We start from the raw sequence: 25496 nt of genomic DNA, 5'->3' as shown, positions 1-25496 counted from the left end.
TGTTTGTACAATATGGGCATCAAACGAATGGTGTTAATGAGTATTTTAAATGGGAGTGGGCCTTAGTTCTATAGGTGGATGCCGTTTCGAAATATCGCCATAAAGGTGGACCAGGGGTGACTCTAGAATGTGTTTGTACGATATGGGTATCAAATTAAAGGTATTAATGAGGGTTTTAAAAGGGAGTGGTGGCTGCTGTATAGGTGGTCGCCTTCTCGAGATATCGCCATAAAGGTGGACCAGGGGTGACTCTAGAACGCGTTTGTACGATATGGGTATCAAATGAAAGGTGTTAATGAGTATTTTAAAAGGGAGTAATCGTTAGTTCCATAGGTGGACGCCGTTTCGAGATATCGCCATAAAGGTGGACCAGGGGTGACCCTAGAATTTGTTTGTACAATATGGGTATCAAAAGAAAGGTGTTAATGAGTATTTTAAAAGGGAGTAATCGTCAGTTCCATAGGTGGACGCCGTTTAGGGATATAGCCATAAAGGTGGATCAGGGTTGACTCTAGAATGCGTTTGTACGATATGGGTATCAAATGAAAGGTGTTAATGAGTATTTTAAAAGGGAGTAATCGTTAGTTCCATAGGTGGACGCCGTTTCGAGATATCGCCATAAAGGTGGACCAGGGGTGACCCTAGAATTTGTTTGTACAATATGGGTATCAAAAGAAAGGTGTTAATGAGTATTTTAAAAGGGACTAATCGTCAGTTCCATAGGTGGCCGCCGTTTCGAGATATCGCCATAAAGGTGGATCAGGGTTGACCCTAGAATTTGTTTGTACAATATGGGTATCAAAAGAAAGGTGTTAATGAGTATTTTAAAAGGGAGTAATCGTCAGTTCCATAGGTGGACGCCGTTTAGGGATATAGCCATAAAGGTGGATCAGGGTTGACCCTAGAATTTGTTTGTACAATATGGGTATCAAAAGAAAGGTGTTAATGAGTATTTTAAAAGGGAGTAATCGTCAGTTCCATAGGTGGACGCCGTTTCGAGATATCGCCATAAAGGTGGACCAGGGGTGACCCTAGAATTTGTTTGTACAATATGGGCATCAAACGAAAGGTGTTAATGAGTATTTTAAAAGGGAGTGGGCCTTAGTTCTATAGGTGGACGCCGTTTCGAAATATCGCCATAAAGGTGGACCAGGGGTGACTCTAGAATAAGTTTGTACGATATGGGTATCAAATTAAAGGTATTAATGAGGGTTTTGAAAGGGAGTGGTGGTTGTTGTATAGGTGGTCGCATTTTCGAGATATCGCCATAAAGGTGGACCAGGGGTGGCCCTAGAATTTGTTTGTACAATATGGGTATCAAAAGAAAGGTGTTAATGAGTATTTTAGAAGGGAGTAATCCTTAGTTCCATAGGTGGACGCCGTTTCGTGATATCGCCATAAAGGTGGAGCAGGGGTGACCCTAGAATTTGTTTGTACAATATGGGTATCAAAAGAAAGGTGTTAATGAGTATTTTAAAAGGGAGTAATCCTTAGTTCCATAGGTGGACGCCGTTTCGAGATATCGCCATAAAGGTGGGCTAGGGGTGACTCTAGAATTCGTTTGTGCAATATGGGTATCAAACGAAAGGAGTTAATGAGTATTTTAAAAGGGAGTGGGCCTTAGTTCTATAGGTGGACGCCTTTTCGAGGTATCGCAATAAAGGTGGACCAGGGGTGACTCTAGACTTTGTTTGTAAGATATGGGTGTTAATGAGTATTTTTAAAAGGGAGTGGGCCTTCGTTCTATAGGTGTTCGTCTTTTCGAGATACCGCCATAAAGGTGGACCAGGGGTGACTTTAGAATATGTTTGTACGATATGGGTATCAAATGAAAGGTGTTAATGAGTATTTTAAAAGGGCGTGGGGCTTAGTTCTATAGGTGGACGCCTTTTCGAGATATCGCCATAAAGGTGGACCAGGGGTGACTCTAGAATGAGTTTGTACGATATGGGTATCAAATTAAAGGTATTAATGAGAGTTTTAAAAGGGAGTGGTGTGAAGGCGTTTTCCAGATATCGACCAAAATGTGCACCAGGGTGACCCAGAACATCATCTGTTGAATACCGCTAATTTACTTATATATGTAATACCTACCAAGATTTTAAGGGTTTTTTATTTCGCCCTGCAGAACTTTTCATTTTCTTCTACTTAATATGGTAGGTGTCACAACCATTTTATAAAGTTTTTTCTAAAGATATGCTTCGCGTCAATAAAACAATCCAATTACCTTACCATGTTTCATCCCTTTTTTCGTATTTGGTATAGAATTATGGCATTTTTTCATTTTTCGTAATTTTCGATATCGAAAAAGTGGGCGTGGTAATAGTCGGATTTCGTTCATTTTTCATACCAAGATAAAGTGAGTTCAAGTAAGCACGTGAACTAAGTTCATTAAAGATATGTCGATTTTTGCTCAAGTTATCGTGTTAACGGCCATGCGGAAGGACAGATGGACAACTGTGTATAAAAACTGGGCGTGGCATCAACCGATTTCGCCCATTTTCACAGAAAACAGTTAACGTCATAAAATCTATGCCCGTACCAAATTTCAAAAGGATTGGTTAATTTTTGTTCGACTTATGGCGTTAAAAGTATCCTAGACAAATTAAATGAAAAAGGGCGGAGCCACGCCCATTTTGAAATTTTCTTTTATTTTTGTATTTTGTTGCACCATATCATTACTGGAGTTGAATGTTGACATAATTAACTTATATACTGTAAAGATATTAAATTTTTTGTTAAAATTTTACTTTAAAAAAATTTTTTTTTTTAAAGTGGGCGTGGTCCTTCTCCGATCTTGCTAATTTTTATTAAGCGTACATATAGTAATAGGAGTAACGTTCCTTCCAAATTTCATCATGATATCTTCAACGACTGCCAAATTACAGCTTGCGAAATTGTTAAATTACCTTCTTTTAAAAGTGGGCGGTGCCACGTCCATTGTCCAAAATTTTACTAATTTTCTATTCTGCGTCATAAGTTCAACTCATCTACCAAGTTTCGTCGCTTTAGCTGTCTTTTGTAATGAATTATCGCACTTTTTCGGTTTTTCGAAATTTTCGATATCGAAAAAGTGGGCGTGGTTATAGTCCGATATCGTTCATTTTAAATAGCGATCTGAGATGAGTGCTCAGGAACCTACATGCCAAATTTCATCAAGATACCTCAAAATTTACTCAAGTTATCGTGTTAACGGACGGACGGACGGACGGACATGGCTCAATCAAATTTTTTTTCGATCCTGATTATTTTGATATATGGAAGTCTATATCTATCTCGATTCCTTTATATATGTACAACCAACCGTTATCCAATCAAACTTAATATACTCTGTGAGCTCTGCTCAACTGAGTATAAAAAGAACGGAGAGCTGAATCCAAACAACATGGCTGGTACGGTTAAACATGGTGGCGGTTGTGTGATGGTTTGGGGATGTATATCACGGCAAATGGAGTGGGGAACTTGGTCATAATTGAAGGTATAATGGACAAGTATGCATATTTGCGTATTTTGAAAGAAAATTTAAAGAAAAGTGCTGTAAAGTTGGACATTGAAGGGTCGTTTATATTTCAGCAAGATAACGACCGCAAACACACTGCCCTTACTTTACTGTTCGTGAATGGCTTCTATATAATGTGCAAAACAGCTCAAAACTCCACCCCAATCGCCTGACCTCAACCCCATCGAGCACTTGTGGGAGCATTTAGACCGGCAAATACGCAAAGATGAAATTAGGAACAAACCCGATTTACAGCGAGTCCTTAACGAAGAGTGGAACAAAATTACCTCAGAGACGACTAAAAACCTAGTGAAATCAATGCCAGCACGACTTCACGCAGTAATGAAGTCAAAAGGATACCCAACAAAATATTAAACACATTTTTTTCTAAGTTTTTACCGCCTGTGTACTTACTTTTGTAATGTGAAATCAACCATATTTTCATTTATCTAACTGTAACTCATGTTTTATTATTTCTACTCTTAATTTAGTTTATGTAAGTTTTAGTATAGACTTTTAGTCACCTTTATGTTAATGCTTTTCATGTAATATAATAAAATATTTCGAAATGATTCCCACAATATCTTTTGTGTACTTACTTTAGTGAGCAACTGTATATTCTAATATATCATAGAAGATTTCCTGTAAAAATCATTTCGATCGGAGCTATATATAATATATATCCCATACAACCGATCGTTCAGATAAGGGGTTTTTGCCATTTTTTATATTTATCTTAAAATCGTTTAGGTATGTACATCTGTTCACTATATATTTCTTATCTTAAACAGCGCATTATTTGGAGATTACGAATGGGATAAGATTATTGTTCAGCCCCATTCATGAAAGGTATGAAGTCTTCGGCACAGCCGAAGACAGTCCCGTCCTTACTTGTTTTAGGTTAACTAGAGCTCGCACAGAGGTTAAAGTTTTTGAGAAGAGCTTTGTCGTCTTATTGGTTTTATTATAGGCATATTATGGATAACGATCAATTATCGTCGACTCTTTGGTGTGTAATCGACTTGTTATTGCCGAATCATTGGCTTTTTATTGATTTCTTATTTTTATACCCAGCTGTACTTGTACACAGGGTATTATAACTTTGATTGGATAATGGTTTTTTGTACAGGTATAAAGGAATCGAGATAGATATAGATAGATATAGGGAAATCATGCATAAAATCCCATGCAACAGAACCTTATCGACCACTGTTATTAATGCTGTCAGAATGGACATGATTTCGAGCAGCTCATGTAGTATATTTATCACCCAATAATTAAGGCTATGTTGTCTAGGAGGTTGGAAAGGAGGGCTTCCAAGAAACCCACGCGAGCAAACTGGTATTGATTAATAGTGCTGTCGGAATGGGCGTGATTTCGGCAAGCTGATGTATATTTAACACACAATAAGTTGGGCTGCGTTGTCTGGGATGGTTTAAAGGGAATATTAAATAAAATTTAACCAAGCGGAAACGAGCTATTTACCATCCCTCCAAAAAGTTTTACTAAAAAAAAAAAAACACACCTACCACATTTTTAAGACTAACGTAGGAAGCTAAATAAGTTTTAAACGGCAGGAGTAGGGAGGAAGAATCCTCGAGGGATCCCATGGTCAGGCCCTTAGCGCAAAAAGTAGAAATAGTTTTTGAACCGATTCTAATTAATCGCAGTGGGTCTGATAATATGGGTTCCCGATTATTGAACCATATTCCAATATTGAGCTCACCAAAGATATAAAGAGAGTTTTACTAAAAATATGGATCCTCGAATTCTTCTATCGTTTGACAATGGCTTTGGTCGCGCAATATTCTATGTGCAATTCTATTTATCAGCTTGTCATGGAAGCGTAAGACATTTGTCACCGATTTTATATTCACATTTTATAGCCAACATAAACTGACAAGTCGCCGTTAACAAATCGATAACAAGCCGATTACAAACTGGTAACACACCGATAACAAATCGATATCTTTCCGATGGCAAATCGATAACTTTTCCATAACGCCTATAAAAAATTGTTAACACTCCTATTTCAAATCAATTAGTTTCCTAAAACAAATTAGTTTCGTTCCAATGAAGAGTGATCTAGATAAGCATAGAAATTTAACATGGAAATGCAACAGCAACGCTGTGATCCTGATATCTATCTTGATCAATTTGGGATCAACTCTGTTGATTTGGTTTTTTTGTCGAATATTTTTCACATCATACCCTCTGTACTTGGTAACACTTACAGACATATGCACTAGGGTTTACGATATTTAACATATTTTTTCCAATCGATAACCCATAAATTTTAACTTTAAGTCTGAAAACAAATTATTAAGGCCATAAAATAATTACATTATGATGATAGAAAAACTATACATTTATTATTAAAAAAAAAAAAAACAACGTAATGTGCAATTGCTTTTTGCACACAACTCCCGTCAGAAGTAAAATTTTTAATATCATCTTTGGCACGATTTTTATTTAGTTAAAAACGCTTCTTTTGGTACCTCTCTTGACAGTTTTGAACGTGTTTTAATTGCGGACTCTTTTGTTGAGCATTAGTACTCTAGCTTTTTTAAGTCCAAAATCCCATACAATTTTATATGGAAAATGTATCGCATTTGTGGCATGGTTTAAAGAACTAATACATAATACTAGTTTTTTGTTTGTTAATTTGTTTTAACTTTTTTGGTAAAATTTTATGGAGCGATTCGGGGAAAAAAGTTTGAAAATAACAGGCACTCTATTATGTGTACAAATTCGTTGAGTGCTGGCAACTCTCATAGTACTGATCCTGATCGTTCCAATGAGATTTGATCGTGATCCAGAGCTCGACGTCAATGGAATGCTACTATTTATAATATAGCGATATCTTTGAAAATATGTCGATAATTTTTCGAAGATAAATCCCAAACTTTTCGATAACAAGCGGGGAACCGATTGATTAAAAATCGATTTAATTTAATTTAACTTTCTGTACTTAATTTCTTTTTAATACTTTTTTATTTAAATAAATTTTTTTTTAATTTATTTTTATTGTATTAATATTTTTTTTCATTATTTTATTTTAGTTAATTTATTTTATTTCATATTGTTTTTTTTTTATTTATTTTTAATTTTTAGTTTAATCATATTTTATTCTATTTGTATTCTACTTTTTTGTTCATTTAATTTTACTTGATTTTATTTTATTTTATTTTTTAATATTATTTTATTTTTTTGAATGTTTTAAACTTTTCGCTGTGATCACTTTCAATTTAGGTTAAAGTTTTTTTTTAATTTCAATCGTAGTTAGTTACTGTCCAAAATAAATAAATGGAATGAAAGGCCCACTTTCCAAAAATTTGTCAAAAATGTATGAATTTAACCCCTCATGTCAGGTTAACTCTGAGTTAAAAATTTAACCATGCGTTCTGCAAGTAGGCCTAAGATAACAGACGAATAAGTTGTGAAATTCGTAATATCGAATGAATATTCGTTCAATCAGTGCTTTCTACCACTGTTCAAGTTCGAATTTGTCTCATAATAAAGCCAATATTTCTTTATTCCTCCTCCTATTGTCGAAACGGGAGTTCATCTAAAAAATTCATAATTTATTGGCGAAGTTCATCACGAAAATAAATTTTTTATCTAAACAAACTAAACTTCATGACTTCGTTGCTAAACTTCATTACAAAAATTCGTCTATATTTCGAAAATTAGAATACGGCTAATTAAGGTGTTACAGAGAGTTTGATGTATAATATTTTACTGCACCATTAAAACCGGCCAATTCTTGTAATGTTCTTGTTTTCCTAATCCTTTAAGGAATATACATAGTTGTTGTACGCACTTACATACGTACGTATTAAATATGATATCTATTTGTGAATTTGTAAATTCAATTAAGCATCCCTAAATAGAGCTAGAACAAATCTCTGATACATAGTGTATACATAAGTAAAAACTTAAGCAGTATTTATAGTTATCACGCAATTATTTGAACCCTTTGCTTGCCCTATCATATCCCCTTCTTTTAGCAGTCGCTTGTCTTCTTTTTACTGCTAAATTTGTCTCAGGAAATTTTCCCTATCCTCAATCGATATGCGAGCTCACAATATAACTCGTCTGTGTCTCTTCTCACGTTTGTACTGTAACGCATTTGACTTATAAGCGAATATATACCCAGATGCTAATTAGGAGTTCATGACACTACTTAAGACATAGAGATCCAATATATGACGGAATAGAGTAGGAGTGTAAGAGGGAAATGACGATGAAGTTGCGGTGAGTAAGTAGGCGAGTAGTTTGAAGAAAAGAAAGAGAGGAAGGGAGGGAAGAAGGAAAAGAGGAACAGAAACTGCATTAAAATGGATAAAAGAAGTAAAAGAGAAGTGGAAAACCAAGAGAACTATTAAAGAGTTAGCGAATGCGAGAAAAGAATATCGGTATATGGGTAGACCCGAAACTGAACTAAAGTAAATCCTAAGGCTGTCGGTTTATCTTCGCCCACCTGACCGTTCTTTCCCTTCTCTTACTTACTTAATTGGCACCTAACCTTTTAAACGGTTATGACCGTCCAAAAAGGTGCGCCAGTCGCTTCTTCGCTCTGCTAACTGGCGCCGATTGGTAATACCAAAGGAATTTAAATCGTTTTCCACCTGATCCTTGCAGCGGAGTGGGATTGCCCTCTCCCTTTCATAGTTGGTTTCCGAGAAAAATACTTTCTGAGCCGAGCATCATCTTTCATTCGCATAACATGGTCTAGCCAGCTTAAGCCGCTGTATTATGTTGATGTCTGCGCAAAGCCCGTACATTCGCTCATAATTAAATTGTCTTCGGTACTCGCCGTCGCCAACGCGTAGAGATACGTTAATCTTTCGAAGAACTTTTCTCTCAAACACTCTCTCATCTGATGTTGTCATGGTCCATGCTTCTGCACGTATAGAAGGACGGATACGATAAGTGACTTGTAGAGCACGATTTTAGTTTGCCGAGAGAGGACTTTACTTAACAATTGACAAATCGTTTGTCATTAAAAAAAAAATTTTACCGTCTCATATGTTGTGTTGTTGTAGCGATAAGGACACTCCCCGAAGGTATTGGGTATAAGCGCGACCATCTCGGGAACGATTTAGTATGAAACCTTCAAGGCCATCCCGTCATCCCACCCCGAGATCCATGAGGAATTTGGGGTCACCAGAGCCTCGGCTATTAAAGTCGTAGGATTCCCCACGGGTAGGTGAGGCTAACAATTTTATTGGAGAAGCTATATATTGCGCTGGCAACCCCTTGAAAAGGTTGCGCTTCACAACCCATTGAATCAATTTGTATTTTAGTCGCCTCTTACGACCGGCATATCTGCCGCGGGTATATTCTAAGCCACCTAACCCGCTGGGGGGGGGGGGGGGGGGGGGGGGGGAGGGGGCGTTTCATATCTATCGTTTGGGTTAAATGGTTTTCGATCCGTGATCGTAAAACACGATACGGGCCCTGGCTCCCAAGCTCCCAAATAAACGAATTATTTGATTATTTCGAAATTGTGGCTGCCAACAGTGTCGTGGCTGCCAATTGCGCTGACCCTTTACTTGATAACAGCAGGTACTTCGGTTTGTCCGCATTCACCATCAAACACATCTTGTCCGCATCTTTTCCAGTTTGGAGTAAGCCGAACTTAGGCATGGGTGTTTACGCTGATGATATCAATGTCGTCAGCATACGCCAGTTACACTACTCAACAAATTTTGATCAACTTTAGTCTCCAGGAATAAAATAGGCCTTTCCTAAAGTGAAATTTTCTCCTGATTCCGAATGACTTCCATTTTCCTGTGGCAGATCTAGTTTCCGAGATTTCGGCGAAAATATGAAAATTCCCATTTTTGCAGAACACTACTTCATATAGGTAGGGCAAAAATTTATAGTTTTAATTTTTTCGTTTTAAACTGTTGAATTATAAATTATACTAATTCCCATAAACATTTCTTGCCTTCACCTCCTTTCAGTATCTTCAGTAGTTTGGTCACTATGCCAAAAACGTTGAAAAAATTTTGAGAAAAAAAAATATTTTACAAAATTTCAGATTTAACCACTTTAAAATCGGAAAAATTCTGTAGACGAAAAAAAGTTAGCCCTCCTATGTAGTAGGTAATTTAACTACGAAAATTTTAAGCCTACCAGTACAACAATCGGACGTGCCGTAGAGACTATAGCCCCGTTAACTTGCAAGCGTCTATCCTAAAATTTTAGTATTACTTTGATAATATTGGCGAGACATTTCATTTGGTCACTCTACCTTAGGGTCTAATAAATTTAAAAAGACATCAAGTATTTAATTGTCACTACTGTTTGTTGTAAATTTTGTTTTGCAAATTGTAGTGCAAATTTATACATACTATATCGGTAGATGTGTTTACGAAATGGCTTGTTGCAAAAGAGATTTTAAATGTACAAATAATCCGGATGATTTTTGCTTTATTTGCGGACATTATATTTTCGGAAACTCAGCTCGAAAAATAACTGATTCTGTCAGAGATGCATACTTTCATTATTTCGGTTTCCGTTTAAAAAATCTCGATAAATCTTGGACACCTCATTTTATTTGCGCCTCCTGTAGATTAACTTTAATGAGATGGGTATCGGGTAAAGGTCATAACATGAAGTTTGGTGTTCCAATGATGTGGACTGAACCCTTTAACCACGACCAGTGCTATTTTTGCGTGATAGGTAAAACGAGAAAAAAGAGGAAATTAATAAGTTATACAAATGTGGCATCAGCTAAAAAACCAAAACTACATGACCATACCTTACCCATACCTAGGCCGCCTATAAGTTTTGAAGCCTCAAGCGAAAGTGACTCCGAAGCAGATAATTCAGACAGTAAACAAGAAGGAGAGGTCCCACATCGAGTCTCACAAACCGAACTTAATGACTTGGCCAGAGATTTAAAATAATCGAAATTTGATAGCGAAGTTCTAGGATCTCGTTTGCAGCAATGGGGCAGCCTGGACCCTTCGAAAAGTACTTCCAAATGTCGAAATAGACACAAGACTCTCTTCTTTTTTTACTAAAAGTGAAAATATTTGCTACTGCAATGATGTTCAAGGTTTATTTGAAGCACTAAAATTAGAAAATAAAGTGGATGATTGGCGCTTGTTTATAGACAGTTCAAAGCATTGTTTAAAAACAGCATTACACCATAAGGGAAATTCGTTACCGTCAATACCAGTGGAACATTCTGAGAATACTAAAGACACTTATTTAAGCATATCCAATTTACTTGAGCTCATTCAATATAAACAATTTAATTGGAAAATTTGTGCGGACTTAAAGGTAAGCAGTTTCGGTGGTACAATTTAAAATAAATAGTATATGAAATACATCCCAGGTCGTAGCTATAATTCTCGGACTTCAAGGATGTTTCACTGAATATTGCTGTTTTCTCTGTCTTTGGGACAGCAGTGCTAGAGAAACCCATTATATTCAGGAAAACTGGCCACCAAGAGCTGAGTACGAACCAGGTGCCTTCAATATCGCTAACCCGCCTTTAGTAAATCCCGAACGAGTTATTTTGCCAGCACTTCCTTTTTTTCCCCTAAAATAACTTAAGCCAAATTAAAAGAAGGTATATTTGTTGGTCCGAAAATTAGAAAGTTGCTGAAAGACGAAAATTTTGCGAATCATTTACCATCAGTAGAAGCAGCGGCTTGGGACAGCTTTAAGCAAGTCGTTAGTGGATTTCTTGGCAACAACAAAGATCCCAACTATAGAGAGATGGTCAAAGCCTTGTTGAAAAACTACAGTGCTATGAAATGCAACATGTCCCTCAAAATGCATTTTTTGCATTCACATTTGTATAATTTTCCCGCAAACCTAGGTGCTGAAAGTAATGAACAGGGTGAAAGGTTTCACCAAGACCTCATGATTTTTGAAAAGCGTTACCAAGAGTTTTGGAATGAAGAAATGATGGGAGATTATTGCTGGACAATAATACGGGATACAAACCCAGAAAATTATAAACGGGTAGTTAAAAGTACCCACGTCCCTCACTATTGACCACCACGGTAAAATCGCTCAATTTGACTTTTTTGGATGTAGATATGTGTGTATTTAATGTTGTTGTCGTTGTTTTTTACTGAATTGCTGATTTATACTCATATTACCCAATTGAATACAGTTTATCGTGCAACATTTGCCTATAATAAAACGTTATAAAAATATAAAAGCGTAGTTTGAATAAAAATTGTTTCTATAAAAAATTGTAGGATAGACGCTTGCAAGTTAACGGGGCTATAGTCTCAACGGCACGTCCGATTGTTGTGCTGGTATGCTTAAAATTTTCGTAGTTAAATTACCTACAACATAGGAGGGCTAACTTTTTTTCGTCCATAGAATTTTTCCGATTTTAAAGTGGTTAAATCTGAAATTTTGTAAAAAATTTCTTTTTTTCTCAAAATTTTTTCAACGTTTTTTGGCATAGTGGCCAAACTACTGAAGATACTGAAAGGAGGTGAAGGCAAGAAATGTTTATGGAAATTAGTATAATGTATAATTAAACAAATTTAAAACGAAAAAATGAGAACTACAAATTTTTGCCCTACCTACTATATGAAGTGGTGTTCTGCAAAAATGGGAATTTTAATATTTTCGCCGATATCTCGGAAACTAGATCTGCCACAGGAAAACGGAAGTCATGTTCGGAATCAGGAGAAAATTATACTTTTGGAAAGGCCTATTTTATTTTTGGAGATTTTTTTTTTGTCGAGTAGTGTTATTGCATGCTCTTATATAACATTGTTCCAGAGCGGTTGAGTTTGCAGCTTGCATTATTTTCTTCAGCGAAAAATTTAAGAAATCGCACAATAGTGGGTCACCCTGTCTGAAACCTCGTTTGGCTTCGAAGGTCAATCTTTCGCACAGTACGCTAGACAAGACCTTATATGCGATACTAAGAAGGTTGATTTAGCGATAGTTGGCGCAGTTTGCAGAACCTGGGCAAAGAATACTTAAATTTTAATCATCAGAGATGCACTCCTCGGACCATATTTTGCAAAAAAGATGATGCATACGCCGTACCAAGCCTTGTTATGTTTGCTTAATCTGGGTTAAGTGTTCCCTCCATAATCTAAATACTCTCTGGACATCGGTTAAAAAGTCGCCGCATTCGTTCTTACAGGAGTTTGCTTCGGACTTAAAACATTTCGTCATTTTCCCATTCATTTTGCAAATTTTTCATATACATACGTTTTCTTTATGTCGTTACAAATCACTTTTACGAATTTTTATATATAGAGCTGGGTATAATGTTAAGAGGTTTGTTTTTTTTTCAAAAAACTTGTATCCTAATTGTTATTTGTGTAATTCAGTTTTTTACTCTCTCTCGTTCCTTCTCTCCATTTCTTTTGTTTCATCTCTCCCTTACAATTTTCAATCGATTATGCGTTTTAATATTTTGAAACGCTAAATCTCTTGCTCGCAAAGCTTTGTAATTTTATGTTTCTACAATCTTCATTATCATATCATTGTATACCTACATTTCTATATGTATATATGTACGTAATTTATATGACGCCACACCTCGTCTTTGGTCCTGCTCTTGCCCATACTTTGTCGTGTCCATCTCAAGCATATACATTTCGGTTGTTGCCGCTTTTGATTTAAGGTTTGGCAGCGGCACTAAATACCAAATCAGTACTTGTGTGGAGTATGGCATGCGCCTAAGGGTCTTGGGTTGCGTGTGATGGTATGACGGCGCTCCTAATTTTTATACCCTTCATGAAAATGAAATGGTATATTAATTTCGTCACGAAACCCAAAATTGTAAGTCCTTAAAGGAAAATAGATAGACCCACCATTAAGTATACCGAAATAATCAGAATGAAGGGCTGAGTTGATTTAGCCATGTCCGTCTGTCTGTCTGTCCGTCTGTCCGTCTGTCTGTTTGTATGCAAACTAGTCCCTCAATTTTTGAGATATCTTGATAAAATTTGGTGAGCAGGTGTATTTAGGTGTCCGATTAGACATTTGTCGGAACCGGCCGGATCGGACCACTATAGCATATATCCTCCATACAACCGATTTTTCAGAAAAAGAGGATTTTTGTAATATCTTACTCAATTTAACAGATTGAAGCTTCAAACTTCACCATATACTTTCGTATATTGCACATATTCTTGCCTGAAAAAATTGATGAGATCGGTCGTATATATAGTATATATCCCCCACAACCGATTGTTCAGATAAGAAACTTTTCGTAATTACTGCCCTACTTTAAGAGCTAGAGGCTTCAAATTTCAACGAATGCTTACGTATATAGCATATATTGTTGTCTGAAAAAATCATACAGATCGGTGGTATATATGGTATATATATGGTGGTATATATAGTATATATATATAGTATATATAGTATATATATATATTTTCGCAATTTTAGCCCCATTTTTACAGCTAGAAGCTTCAAATTTCACCGAACGCTTATGTATATGGCATATATTGTTGTCTGAAAAAATCATAGAGATCGGTTGTATATATAGTATATATCTCATACAACCGATTGTTCAGATAAGAAACTTTTCGCAATTTCTACCCCATTTTAACAGCTATAAGCTTCAAATTTCACCGATTGCTTACGTATATAGTATATATTGTTGTGTCAAAAAATCATAGATATAGGTGATATATATAATATATATATGATGGTATATATAGTATATATATAGTATATATATTTTTTTTTCCGAGTTCGGCCCCATTGTAAGAGCTAGAAGCTTCGAATTTCACCAAATGCTTACTGTATAGCATATATTGATGTCTGAAAAAATCATTGAGATCGGGTGTATACATAGTATATATCTCATACAACCGATTGTTCAGATAAGAAACTTTGCGCAATTTCTGCCCCGTTTTAACAGCTAGAAGCTTCAAATTTCACCAAATGCTTACGTATATAGCATATATTGTTGTCTGAAAAAATCATTGAGATCGGTGGTATATATAGTATATATCTCATACAACCGATTGTTCAGATAAGAAACTTTGCGCAATTTCTTCCCCATTTTAACACCTAGAAGCTTCAAATTTCACCAAATGCTTACGTGTATAGTATATATTGTTGTCTGAAAAAATCATTGAGATCGGTGGTATATATAGTATATATCTCATATAACCGATTGTTCAGATAAGAAACTTTGCGCAATTTCTGCCCCGTTTTAACAGCTAGAAGCTTCAAATTTCACCAAATGCTTACGTATATAGCATATATTGTTGTCTGAAAAAATCATAAGATCGGTGGTACATATATTATATACCCCATATAAACTGTATTTTTTTGCCCCTTTTTTACGGCTAGAAGCTTCAAAATTCAAAACATTTCATCAAATAGTTACGTTTACGTCATGTATTGTTGAAATACGTGATTCGCAGTCATAGTTTTTACACGCAGACCACAAAAAACCTGAAACTTTGCATCCTCACACAAAGTACCTACCTATTTTTTATTTTATATTTATCTTAAAAATCGTTTAGGTATGTAGATCTGTTCACTAGATATTTCTTATCTTATACATCCGATTATTCGGAGATTACGAAAGGGATAAGTTATTGTTCAGCCCCATTCATGAAAGGTATGAAGTCTTCGGCATAGCCGAAGACAGTCCCGTCCTTACTTGTTTTTTTTTTAATATACTCCCTTGCGTTCCTAGATTTCCACTGAATATTATACATACCCCAAAATCCATCTGTACTGTCAACGGAGCTAACCGCGCACATCTAAAGTTGTATACGCAGTTGATGTATTTTTTGATTAAAAAGCAATATACCCTTCTAACCTAAATACTTGTTCACTTGTTTAGCCTTAATCAAATCTAGTTACATTTTCTTTTAGAACAGGTAAATGTGTTTTTAATTCATATGTTAGATTTTTTATACCGCATGTTTTAACTGAGTTATTCTACTTGTATTGCTACTACAAATTAAATTTTTTAAAAACCTTGCAAACAAAAAGATATATGTTTTTTTCATGGCATATCATGCCAGTAATTTTTTGGCAATACATAAGCTTGTATTTGTTTCAAAGTTTAATAACAACAAGTAAGGAAGGCTAAGTTCGGGTGTAACCCAACATTACATACTCAGCTGAGAGATTTGGAGATAAAATAAGGGAAAATCACCATATAGGAAAATGAACCTAGGTAACTCTGGAATGTGTTTGTACGATATGGGTATCAAATGAAAGGTGTTAATGAGTATTTTGAAAGGGAGTGGGCCTTAGTTCTATAGGTGGACGCCTTTTCGGGATATCGTTATAAAGGTGGACCAGGGTTGACTCTAGAATGCGTTTGTACAATATGGGTATCAAATTAAGGGTATTAATGAGGGTTTTAAACGGAAGTGGGCCTTAGTTGTATATGTGAAGGCGTTTTCGATATATCGACCAAAATGTGGACCAGGGTGACCTAGGACATCATCTGTCGGGTACCGCTAATTTATTTATATGGGTATGTAATACCACGAACAGTATTCCTGCCATGATTCCAAGGTCTTTTGATTTCGCCTTACAGAACTTTTTCATGTTCTTCTACTTAATATGGTAGGTGTCACACCCATTTTACAAAGTTTTTTCTAAAGTTATATTTTGCGTCGAAAAACCAATCCAATCATCATGTCTCATCCCTTTTTTCGTATTTGGTATAGAATTATGGCATTTTTTCATTTTTGGAAATTGTCGATATCGAAAAAGTGGGCATGGTCATAGTCGCATTTCGCTCATTTTTAATACCAAGATAAGGTGAGTTCAGATAAGTACGTGAACTAAGTTTAGTAAAGATATATGGATTTTTGCTCAAGTTATCGTGTTAACGGCCGAGCGGAAGGACAGACGGTCGACTGTGTATAAAAACTGGGCGTGGCTTCAACCGATTTCGCCCATTTTCACAGAAAACAGTTATTGTCATAGAAGCTATGCCCTTACCAAATTTCACAAGGATTGGTAAATTTTTGTTCGACTTATGACATTAAAATTATTCTAGACAAAATAAATGAAAAAGGGCGAAGCCGCGCCCGTTTTGCAAATTTCTCTTATTTTTGTATTTTGTTGCACCATATCATTACTGGAGATAATTTACTTATATACTGTTAAGATATTAAATTTTTTGTTAAAATTTTACTTTAAAAAGTTATTTTTAAATTTCATCATGATATCTTCAACGACTGTCAAATTACAGCTCGCAAAAATTATAAATTGCCTTCTTTAAAAAATTGGCGGTGCCACGCCCATTGTCCAAAATTTTCCTAATTTTCTATTCTGCGTCATAAGGTCAACCCACCTACCAAGTTTCATCGCTTTATCCGTCTTTGGTAATGAATTATCGCACTTTTTCGGTTTTTCGAAATTCTCGATATCGAAAAAGTGGGGTGGTTATAGTCCGATTTCGTTCATTTTAAATCTGAGGTGAATGCCCAGGAACTTACATACCAAATTTCATTAAGATACCTCAAAATTTACTCAAGTTATTGTATTTACTGGCAGAAGGACGGACGGACGGACATGTTTAAATGAATTTCTTTTTTCGCCCAGATCATTTTGATATATAGAAGTATATATCTATCTTGATTAGTTTATGCCGTTACGGGGTACCGTTATGCGAACAAAATTAATATACCTTGTGAGCTCTGCCCAGCTGAGTATAAAAACGGCTGCGCATACCAGCAATTTTTTGAATAGTGATCAATTTTGTAGGAGACTGTCATGAAAACGAGAGGCCGAATCGTAACATACGATCCGTGATCGAATGCCGTTTTTAAAGTAACAATAGCTACGAAATGGTGTATAGGATTAATGAAATATTTGAGGTAGGGGCAACGCGTACTTACTAGATCCATAATATATTATTATTTTTTTTAAATAGTTGGAAAGCCTGGTGTTTATCGCTTCAGTGAAAATAGTTTTCGATCCGTGATCGTATGTTACGATTCCATAGCAGTGGTTTTTAGTTATCGTGATACAGTTTTATATTCTCCGATAATTGTGTTTTGTTTTCTATTAACCGTATACTAAATATTCCTAATAAATATGTAGCTACATTTACTCGTCTTCAGTTGTACGCACTGATGCAACAACATAATGACAAAACTTTTGACAAAAATTAGTATTTGTGCATAATTACTCTATGTTACTGAACTATAATAATTCAGAAGAGGAAGAAATTTTACATCATATTCCATTCCTAAACTAGTGGATATACTCAGATATATCTACAACAAGGTGGGGTGACAACCCTATCTAAAAATGTATTTATTGGAGAGCGGGAGTGAAATACCTTTCGTTTGATACCCTCATTGGTTAAGCCGTTTCCGAGATGGTATATAAAGAATATAAAAAAAGAGTTAAGGTGGCAACCATCAGTGGCAACCCAACATAAAAATGTCAATAGAAATGCGGAGTTAAATACCTTTCGTTTGATAACCATATTGAAATATCTCATGTAATACCTAAAAATGACCCCGGGTCCATCCGAAACCGGGGCCCGATCCATAGTAGTTCTCCGCGGAACACCGTGGATATACTGTCAAATATTTCCTTTCATAACAATGAAATGAGACAACCACTTTTTGAACAGAAATAACTGCTGTTTTAATTTGGGCCAGCTAGATTGATCAAATACCCCACCGTGGATCGCCTTGATATAGAGGTAGTCAGGTGTAGTGACAGAAAGATACGAGCAATGGGTGAGTCGTATCGATATGTTTCCAAAAAATACTCGAGTATTTTGTACTTGATGGTTTTTACCAAGTACTCAATAAAACATGGATACTATACCTCAATTCTTTTCCCCCATACTACTACAGATTTAAGTTCAACAAAGTACAGTCCATTAACACGATAAAAAAATACTTGGCACGATTTGCCTCCGAGGAGATTTATTTATTCACTCGCCCAATACTTTTATTTAATTGTCTGATCAACGCCCTAGATTGATGAGGTGATGATGACTAGTACCTAGGACCTACCTAATTATTTTCTAGCTTTTAGTAATATTATTACATCATGTAAGTATTGTTTTCAATAAAACAGTTTGACTTAAAATTTTTTTTAAATTATTTTATTAGATAGTTCATCCGCTATTGCATTTCCGTTTATTCCCATAAGCCCCGGGACCCAATATATATGTACATATGCTTCTCCGTATCTCGATTATTTCTATGCTGTGCTATGCGAGATTGTTGCCTTAATTGTTGCTTGCATGTCAATATAAAAGGTGGCGCGGCTGCAGTTTAAGCTTTTTTTTTGCAGTGTTTCTACTGCTTTGGTTACTACTTCCGCCTGAAACGCTCTACAGTTATCTGGCAGCTTGTATGATCGGTTTATTTAGTGACCAGCACTCCTTTTATCGCTTTGAAACCATCAGTGTACACGTGTATTGACACGTCCGCTATTAAGGCACCCTTGCGCCAACCAAGCCACCTCTATTCTGGCTCTAAGAGACCCTTCGAAGCCCAGATAAGGAATCAGGTAGCATGTTCGTCATGTAATTGTATGACGGTATGCTACTACGGCCGTATGGTCGGTGCAATGGGAGTGGAAGCGAGAGGTGGAGTGGAGTTAGATCGAGAGTTGGGGTGGAAGTAGGAAAGATTTGGGAGAGTTGGAGTGGGAGGGAGTTATATGGAACAAAGGATGCTCAGAAATAAAAAGAACTAGGGTTTAACCCTGCCGGATCAGCCACTTAAACTCAACTTAAACTTCAGTTAAAATAGACTGACAAACTGCAAAATATATTTAAGCGTAGTTTAACTGACAAACTGATCTTGATCTTGTACTGAAAAACCGGACCTAAGTCTATTAACTTTAATCCTTAAATACAAAGAAAATGTTAACCAGTAAGGGCGTCTAAGTTCGGGTGTAACCGAACATTATATACTCAGCGTGAGCTTCAATTGTTAATTGTGCAGTTCATTTCAGATAAATAACTTTTCTACATAGCACCGCCCATTTAAAAAGCAAATGTCTCCCAATTTCCTCTTACAGTAAAAATTGGTAAGTGAAATATCATTGATACAATCAGCCGAATTCTAAAAAAAAATTCCGTGCGAGTTTTTTCCCTTCTCCCATTCCTCGTATTCTAAATAAAAATTCCTTGTGAGGTTTTTCACTTTTCCCTTTCCTCCTATTCTGAACAATGTTCGAATAAGCGGAAACCGGTTATGGGAGAAAAGTAATAATACCTATTGTGAGTGAGGGTAAGATTTCTCTGCCATTTCTTAAGAGTTTTCCACTTGTTAAATTAAAGGGAATGCATCAAAATAGTTAAAGGAAATTGGTTCTTTTTAAAAAAGAACACTTACTTGTACAAATTTGTGCTAAAATGTGTACATTCTACCACAATATTTTAAATCGAAAAGTATATCATAAGCAACGGAAGAGCTCTTGGTATATTTGAAGCAGCCATCCAGAAATTGCGCAATGATTTTTAAAGAAGGCTTAAATAGGTTTTGGCATATGACGAAAGACGAATTCAACTCGACTTGGCCGCCAGAAAATTGCTTTGCTGAATGGAAGCAGGCAACTCCAGCGGATTTGTGCTATCCCGCCGTCTTCTTCTTATGCTACCCTGTTGATGTTGCTGTGGCACCAATTCATTACTGATTTCAGTGAATACCACATAAAATGCAATACTGTGCATTGTTTTTATTTTATGCAAAAATAATTAAACTTTTCAATTTTTCAAACAAAATAAGAAATGCGCAAGGAAATTTCAATTGGCAAAACAGCTGACTTCGAAAATTCGAAATTCCTATTCCCAATTATTGTGCAACAATTCCGAGGGAATATTTAGAATTGGGCTGAATATCACGATCAGATCCGGTAGTTTTTCTTCGAGTTATGGCACCCGAAACATAGGAAATTGCTTAGTCATAAAAATTTAATTTTTTCCTATGTTATGACGGTTTTTAACTTATGATTAATAATATTTGTAAAATTGATTTTATCACAAGTGAGCGGTACCACGCCCATTGTCAAAAGTGTTTTAAATTTTTTTTCAAGAGTCTCAATGCCAGTCCACACATCAAATTTCAACATTCTAGGTGTATTATTTACTGAATCAGGTTTTTTGTGTTTTCCAAAATGTTGTATTTATAAAAAGTGGGCGTGGTTATCATTCGATTTCAGTCATTTTTAAGACTAATCTTTTCTGGATAACCCCATATGCCGAATTTGGTGAAGATATCTCAATATTTATTCAACTTATCGTGTTAACGGACGGACAGACGGACGGACATGGCTTAATTAAATTTTTTTTCGATACTGATGATTTTGATATGTGGAAGTTTATATCTATTTCGATTCCTATATACCTGTACAACCGACCATTATATTACCAAAGTTGATATGCTGAGTATAAAAATGGAGCATAAAGTAGTCGAGAATGGTATAGAGAGAGAAGAGGAGAAGCGAGGCTCACTTTTTGAATGAAGGCACGGTCAGGACAAAGTATGCGAAGTACGCTATTTGAAAATAGAAATAAAATGGATTTCGTTGTTCGAAGTGGTGCCTTGTATGTGTATATTAGACATTCACCTTGACATACCCGACATATTTCTTTAGGTGAAAAAGCCTTCTGAGATATGAATATGTATTAATATTGTTGGGAGTGCGTAGGGCATTTTTTGCCTTTGTTTCATTGCATTGATGGAAGTATTTCAATGGATTTTAATTTTTAGTCAATAACTTCTTACAAAAAACGCTAACAATTCATTACGCTTTGGAATTTTCGTAGAACAAAGTTTTAAAATCAGGTGCACCCTAATCTACATGCATATGTCGCTATATTTACCTGCATTAAGTAAACGTAAATGTGCTAGCAGTGCTGTCGGTTTTGCAAACACAGAACCTAGATATGTAAAGTCATAAATAATAATGTACATTAGGGTGGGTCGATTTGTATTAACCTATATCGCGTCATCGATTTTTCGATAGGATTTGGGATCAGGAAAAAAAGTTCCACTACGCATATCCAAAAAAATAATTTTCGAGCCTGCGAAATTAAATTTTTTTTTTACTTTTTTCGACTTTGATTTTTAAGGTTTTTTTCATGACCTACTAAAAATTTTTTTTTTCAAAAACTTTAGCCGACATTTTTGGGTCCGGCAGGGTATACATGAAAATTTTACAATCAAATGAAATTTGTTTTAGTAGGTCATGAAAAAAAACTTAAAAATCAAAGTCGAAAAAAGTCTAAAAAATGAAATTTCGCAGGCTCAAAATTATTTTTTTTGGGTATGCGTAGTGGAACTTTTTATCCTGAGCCCATATCCTACCGAAAAATCGATGACGCGATATCGGTTAATAAATCGACCCAGTCTAATGTACATCCTTACACAACCCCATACATTTACCATAGTACAATGTAAATAAACAAATGTTTTTTTAATGTTATGAAGCTTTAAAAATAATGCCTAAAAATAACAACAATTCGCATACAAACATGTAAAAACGCTAGATATTTTGAATTTGTGGTATTTAATTATTAAAAAGCATCCAAAAACATGTTGCAGCAACAACAACAGGGCACACAACAACAGGTGGCAGCAAAACAACAAAAAAGGAATTCAACATCAATGAACAACGAGAGGTCCAGTGGTGGTATTGGTGGTGCTGGTGATGTAAGTGGCAATGCAACAACTACAACTACAGCCATCAGAACAGCAAATATCGCTGGGGGTGGCGTAGGTGGCGTTGTAATGGATCTTGCCGATAATACTTTAATACCGCTTGTAGTATCTACACAGCAACAACCACACACACAAGCAACCGTAACGGGTACTATTGCCGCTGCTGTAGGGCGAGATAGAATAGTTTCTTCAATCTCCCCTGTAACAGATGGCACTGTCAACGTCAGTGTGACGAATCCTCACCCAACTGCGATCACTGCAGACCATATTGTAAATGCAAGGATAATACAACCACCATTACAACAACAGCTGCAACAACAACCGCTTCAACATACGACAACAATAAATTCAATTGGTGCATCGACCGAAACAGCAGCGGCGTCTACAACAACAGCAATTTTACCAAACACATCAAACGTAAGAGCTCAAATCAGTACGCAAAAACCAAGCAAAAAAAATCGCTAAATATCAAAATTAAGAGTCACAAACATACACATTCATACATTACCAAAACTGGGTTGAAACCATGATACAAAAAATAGGTAGTTCTATTTAATGTGACGTTAGCCACTTAACTTTTGCGGGAACAATGACAATTTCACTAAAAACAAGCTACCAGATTGAAAAATGTTACAAATTTTTCTAATTTTGATGGATTTAATATTAACGGATACGACCAGGTTTAATGTGGCCATATATATAAATCGTTCCTGAGATGGTCCGGCTAGCACCTTAATGGTGCTGTGTTACCGGAGCGTACCGGATCTGTATCCGGCAAAGGACCATCACATCGATAACACTCTCCAAAGCCTTCGGGGAGCAACCTTGTCGCTACAACAACAACAACAACAACCAGGGCCTAATTAACCCTCAACAGGGCCCTAGGCAACCATCAATTTGGGAGCCCTTTCACGTCCGTTCCCTTCTTTTTCGATTAAAAATCATATATATTGTTTCTAATTGCTGTTTTTATGTACGGGTCCCATTTCGCTCTTATTTGGAATACAAATCTATAAATAAAGTTTTGGTTGTAGAAATGGAGATTCGGGTAATTTTGGGCGTAGTGCTTTTGTTTAGCTATATTTTATTAAAATAATTTGTTAAAAATAAACGTTGTGACCACACAGAGAAATCTACTTGAAATATGGCACTATTGTGAATATGTGCACCGCATTACCAGCAGGTGCTACCATACGCCCGATGGCAGCGCAAGCTGTAAGTTTTAATTGATTGATAGAACAGCTGATTTCTGTTCATATTTGATAAGATACTTTTATATGGGTTGCGCAAGATGCGCACGTGTCCGGCTCGTACAAACTTATATCTTTCATATAAATTTTATTGTCACAATGTAATAATATCAATAAAATTACTATCTACATTTTAAACATGTCGTTTTCTACATTTGTGTTCGGCAAATTGATCAATTATATCATCAATATCGATTTTGTTCAATAAATCTGACTCAATGCAAATTATAACTAACATCTCGAGTCGCTCTTGTCGCGTTGTAGCTCTTTCTCAGCAGCTTTGATTATTTTTAATTGCGAGAAGGATCGTTCGGCAGAACAATTTGTGATCATTAATGTTAAAAAAAATCCGAAGAGCTATTTCTGTGTTAGGAAATACATCGGCTAATTGATCTTCCATTAGAATCTTATACAAATGACAATGAGTTTTTGTGCATCAGTGTATCTAGAGTTCACGTAACTTTGGAATTGTTTCATTTCAATGAAAAATTCTTCCACATCTCTAAAATAAAAACGAACTAAGTTATGTATAGCTTTGTGGAGGTCTCCATCACTTAGAGAAAAGTTGATGAGAAATGCAAATCTCTCTGAAACTTCCATATACACTTTCGCACGTCGTTTGATTTCACTGTGAAGATTGTCGATGATTTCGAGGAAACCTTTTGCCCTAAAATCATCGTGAGGCGAACATTCGACTTCTGGAGTATTTCTGTCATTAGGTTGTTTTTTTCTACGACGAGTACGTTTTGCGATTTCTGTCTAACCTACACCAGGTAATAATTGTTTTGTTTTTTCCTCGAAATCATTGAACTTTTCACGGAATGAAACTAAACTCTCTTCTAACGAGCCGTACAAAAAATATCAGGAAATCCCAAAATTCGTTACAATACATTCATTTATTTTTCAGCCATCATTAATCATTCACTCATTCATCATTCGAGTTGAAATTTCCTCTGTTCCAAAAATAACCGAAATTTTTCAAAATAAAAGCAACCAGTGTGCATTTTGAGATAATTCTTTTTTATTATTCAATATAATCTCCTTTCACTTCGATAACTTCTTTGCACGCTTATACAATTTGTCAAATGAGTCGGAAATGTCCTTTTTAGGAACCTTCTCTAGTTCGTCGGTCGTCGCCTTTTGAATGCGATCAATTGAGTTTTATTTATTTGAGTAAAATTTATTTTTTTTTTAAGAAAATTTTAGACGTCTTTCATTTCTCCTTTTCTTCCTACTTGTTAATCCGGCTCTGGATACGACTCGAATTACTTTAATAGCTATTTTAAATAAAAAATAATTAAATGAACCGCATGCGTTAGAAATATTTTAATACGAAATATCAGCCTAGAAAATAAGGTATTTGAAAAGTTGTTCGAGCTCCGAAAATTGCTTTGGTGTAGGAAACATGGATCAAAGTATGCAAAGCAAGGGAATACCGCCTTCCCAAGTGATTTGGACAAAACATACACGTTTGTCAATTGCTTGCCCAAAGAAGGTCTTTATAAGCCGACATCGCAATTTCTCAAGAGCTTAGCATATTTAAACGCAATTTTTATGAAATTGAGTTATGATAAACTGGCTACAAGTCCAATTTTTTATTTATTTATTGAATAATTCAAGTGTAGCGCTGGACGAACAAATTGCTAAACCATTTTTTAGGGAGAACATTGCCCTGTAGTTCTCCAGGTTAGCCACTATTTGTGAGCAGGGGTCACCATGGCGTAAACTCCGCCTATACACATTGTGTACCCTTTTAGCATTGACATTGATGTGGCGTCCTATAAACGTAACAAACGTATACCTACCATACACTGCAGACTTTGGAGATACACTTTTTCTCAACATGTCTTAAGAAATATTGACTGAAGAGGCATGATAATGGGGTCTTGCAGGAACAACAGGGTCTTTTGTGTTTTTTTTTTTCTGTCTTGGGGTCAAGCTGCCATAAAGATATGAGATATGGCAACGCTTCTAGCAAAAAAAAAAAACATGAAACTTCAAAAATCCCCAAATACGTCAAATACGTCCCCAAAGTTGAACTACCTTATTTTTTATACCATGGTTGAAACAAAGCCATTACCCCCATTCGCCATTAACTGTGTTTTTGAC

The 25496-nt window shown here is 35.8% G+C and overlaps 1 protein-coding gene and 1 pseudogene across 4 annotated transcripts in view; both read left to right on the top strand.

The window, feature by feature from the left end:
- The window catches only part of LOC137240634 (tigger transposable element-derived protein 4-like), a 141673-nt pseudogene that overhangs the window by 36813 nt on the left and 79364 nt on the right, over positions 1-25496 (top strand).
- The window catches only part of crol (crooked legs), a 138787-nt gene that overhangs the window by 75914 nt on the left and 37377 nt on the right, over positions 1-25496 (top strand). For 3 of the 4 annotated variants that reach the window (XM_067767125.1, XM_067767124.1, XM_067767126.1), the window contains one exon: positions 22021-22554. The exons of the other annotated variant lie outside the window; for it this stretch is intronic. In XM_067767125.1, the coding sequence (XP_067623226.1) occupies positions 22021-22554 (534 nt within the window). The remainder of the gene's footprint in view (positions 1-22020; positions 22555-25496) is intronic. 4 annotated transcript variants of the gene reach the window in all.

This window comes from Eurosta solidaginis, chromosome 2 (assembly GCF_040869045.1).
Source record: "Eurosta solidaginis isolate ZX-2024a chromosome 2, ASM4086904v1, whole genome shotgun sequence".
Classification (NCBI taxonomy): Eukaryota; Metazoa; Arthropoda; class Insecta; order Diptera; family Tephritidae; genus Eurosta; species Eurosta solidaginis.
The sequence above is the reverse complement of the archived record's forward strand: the minus strand, read 5'-3'. Positions and strand labels throughout refer to the sequence as shown.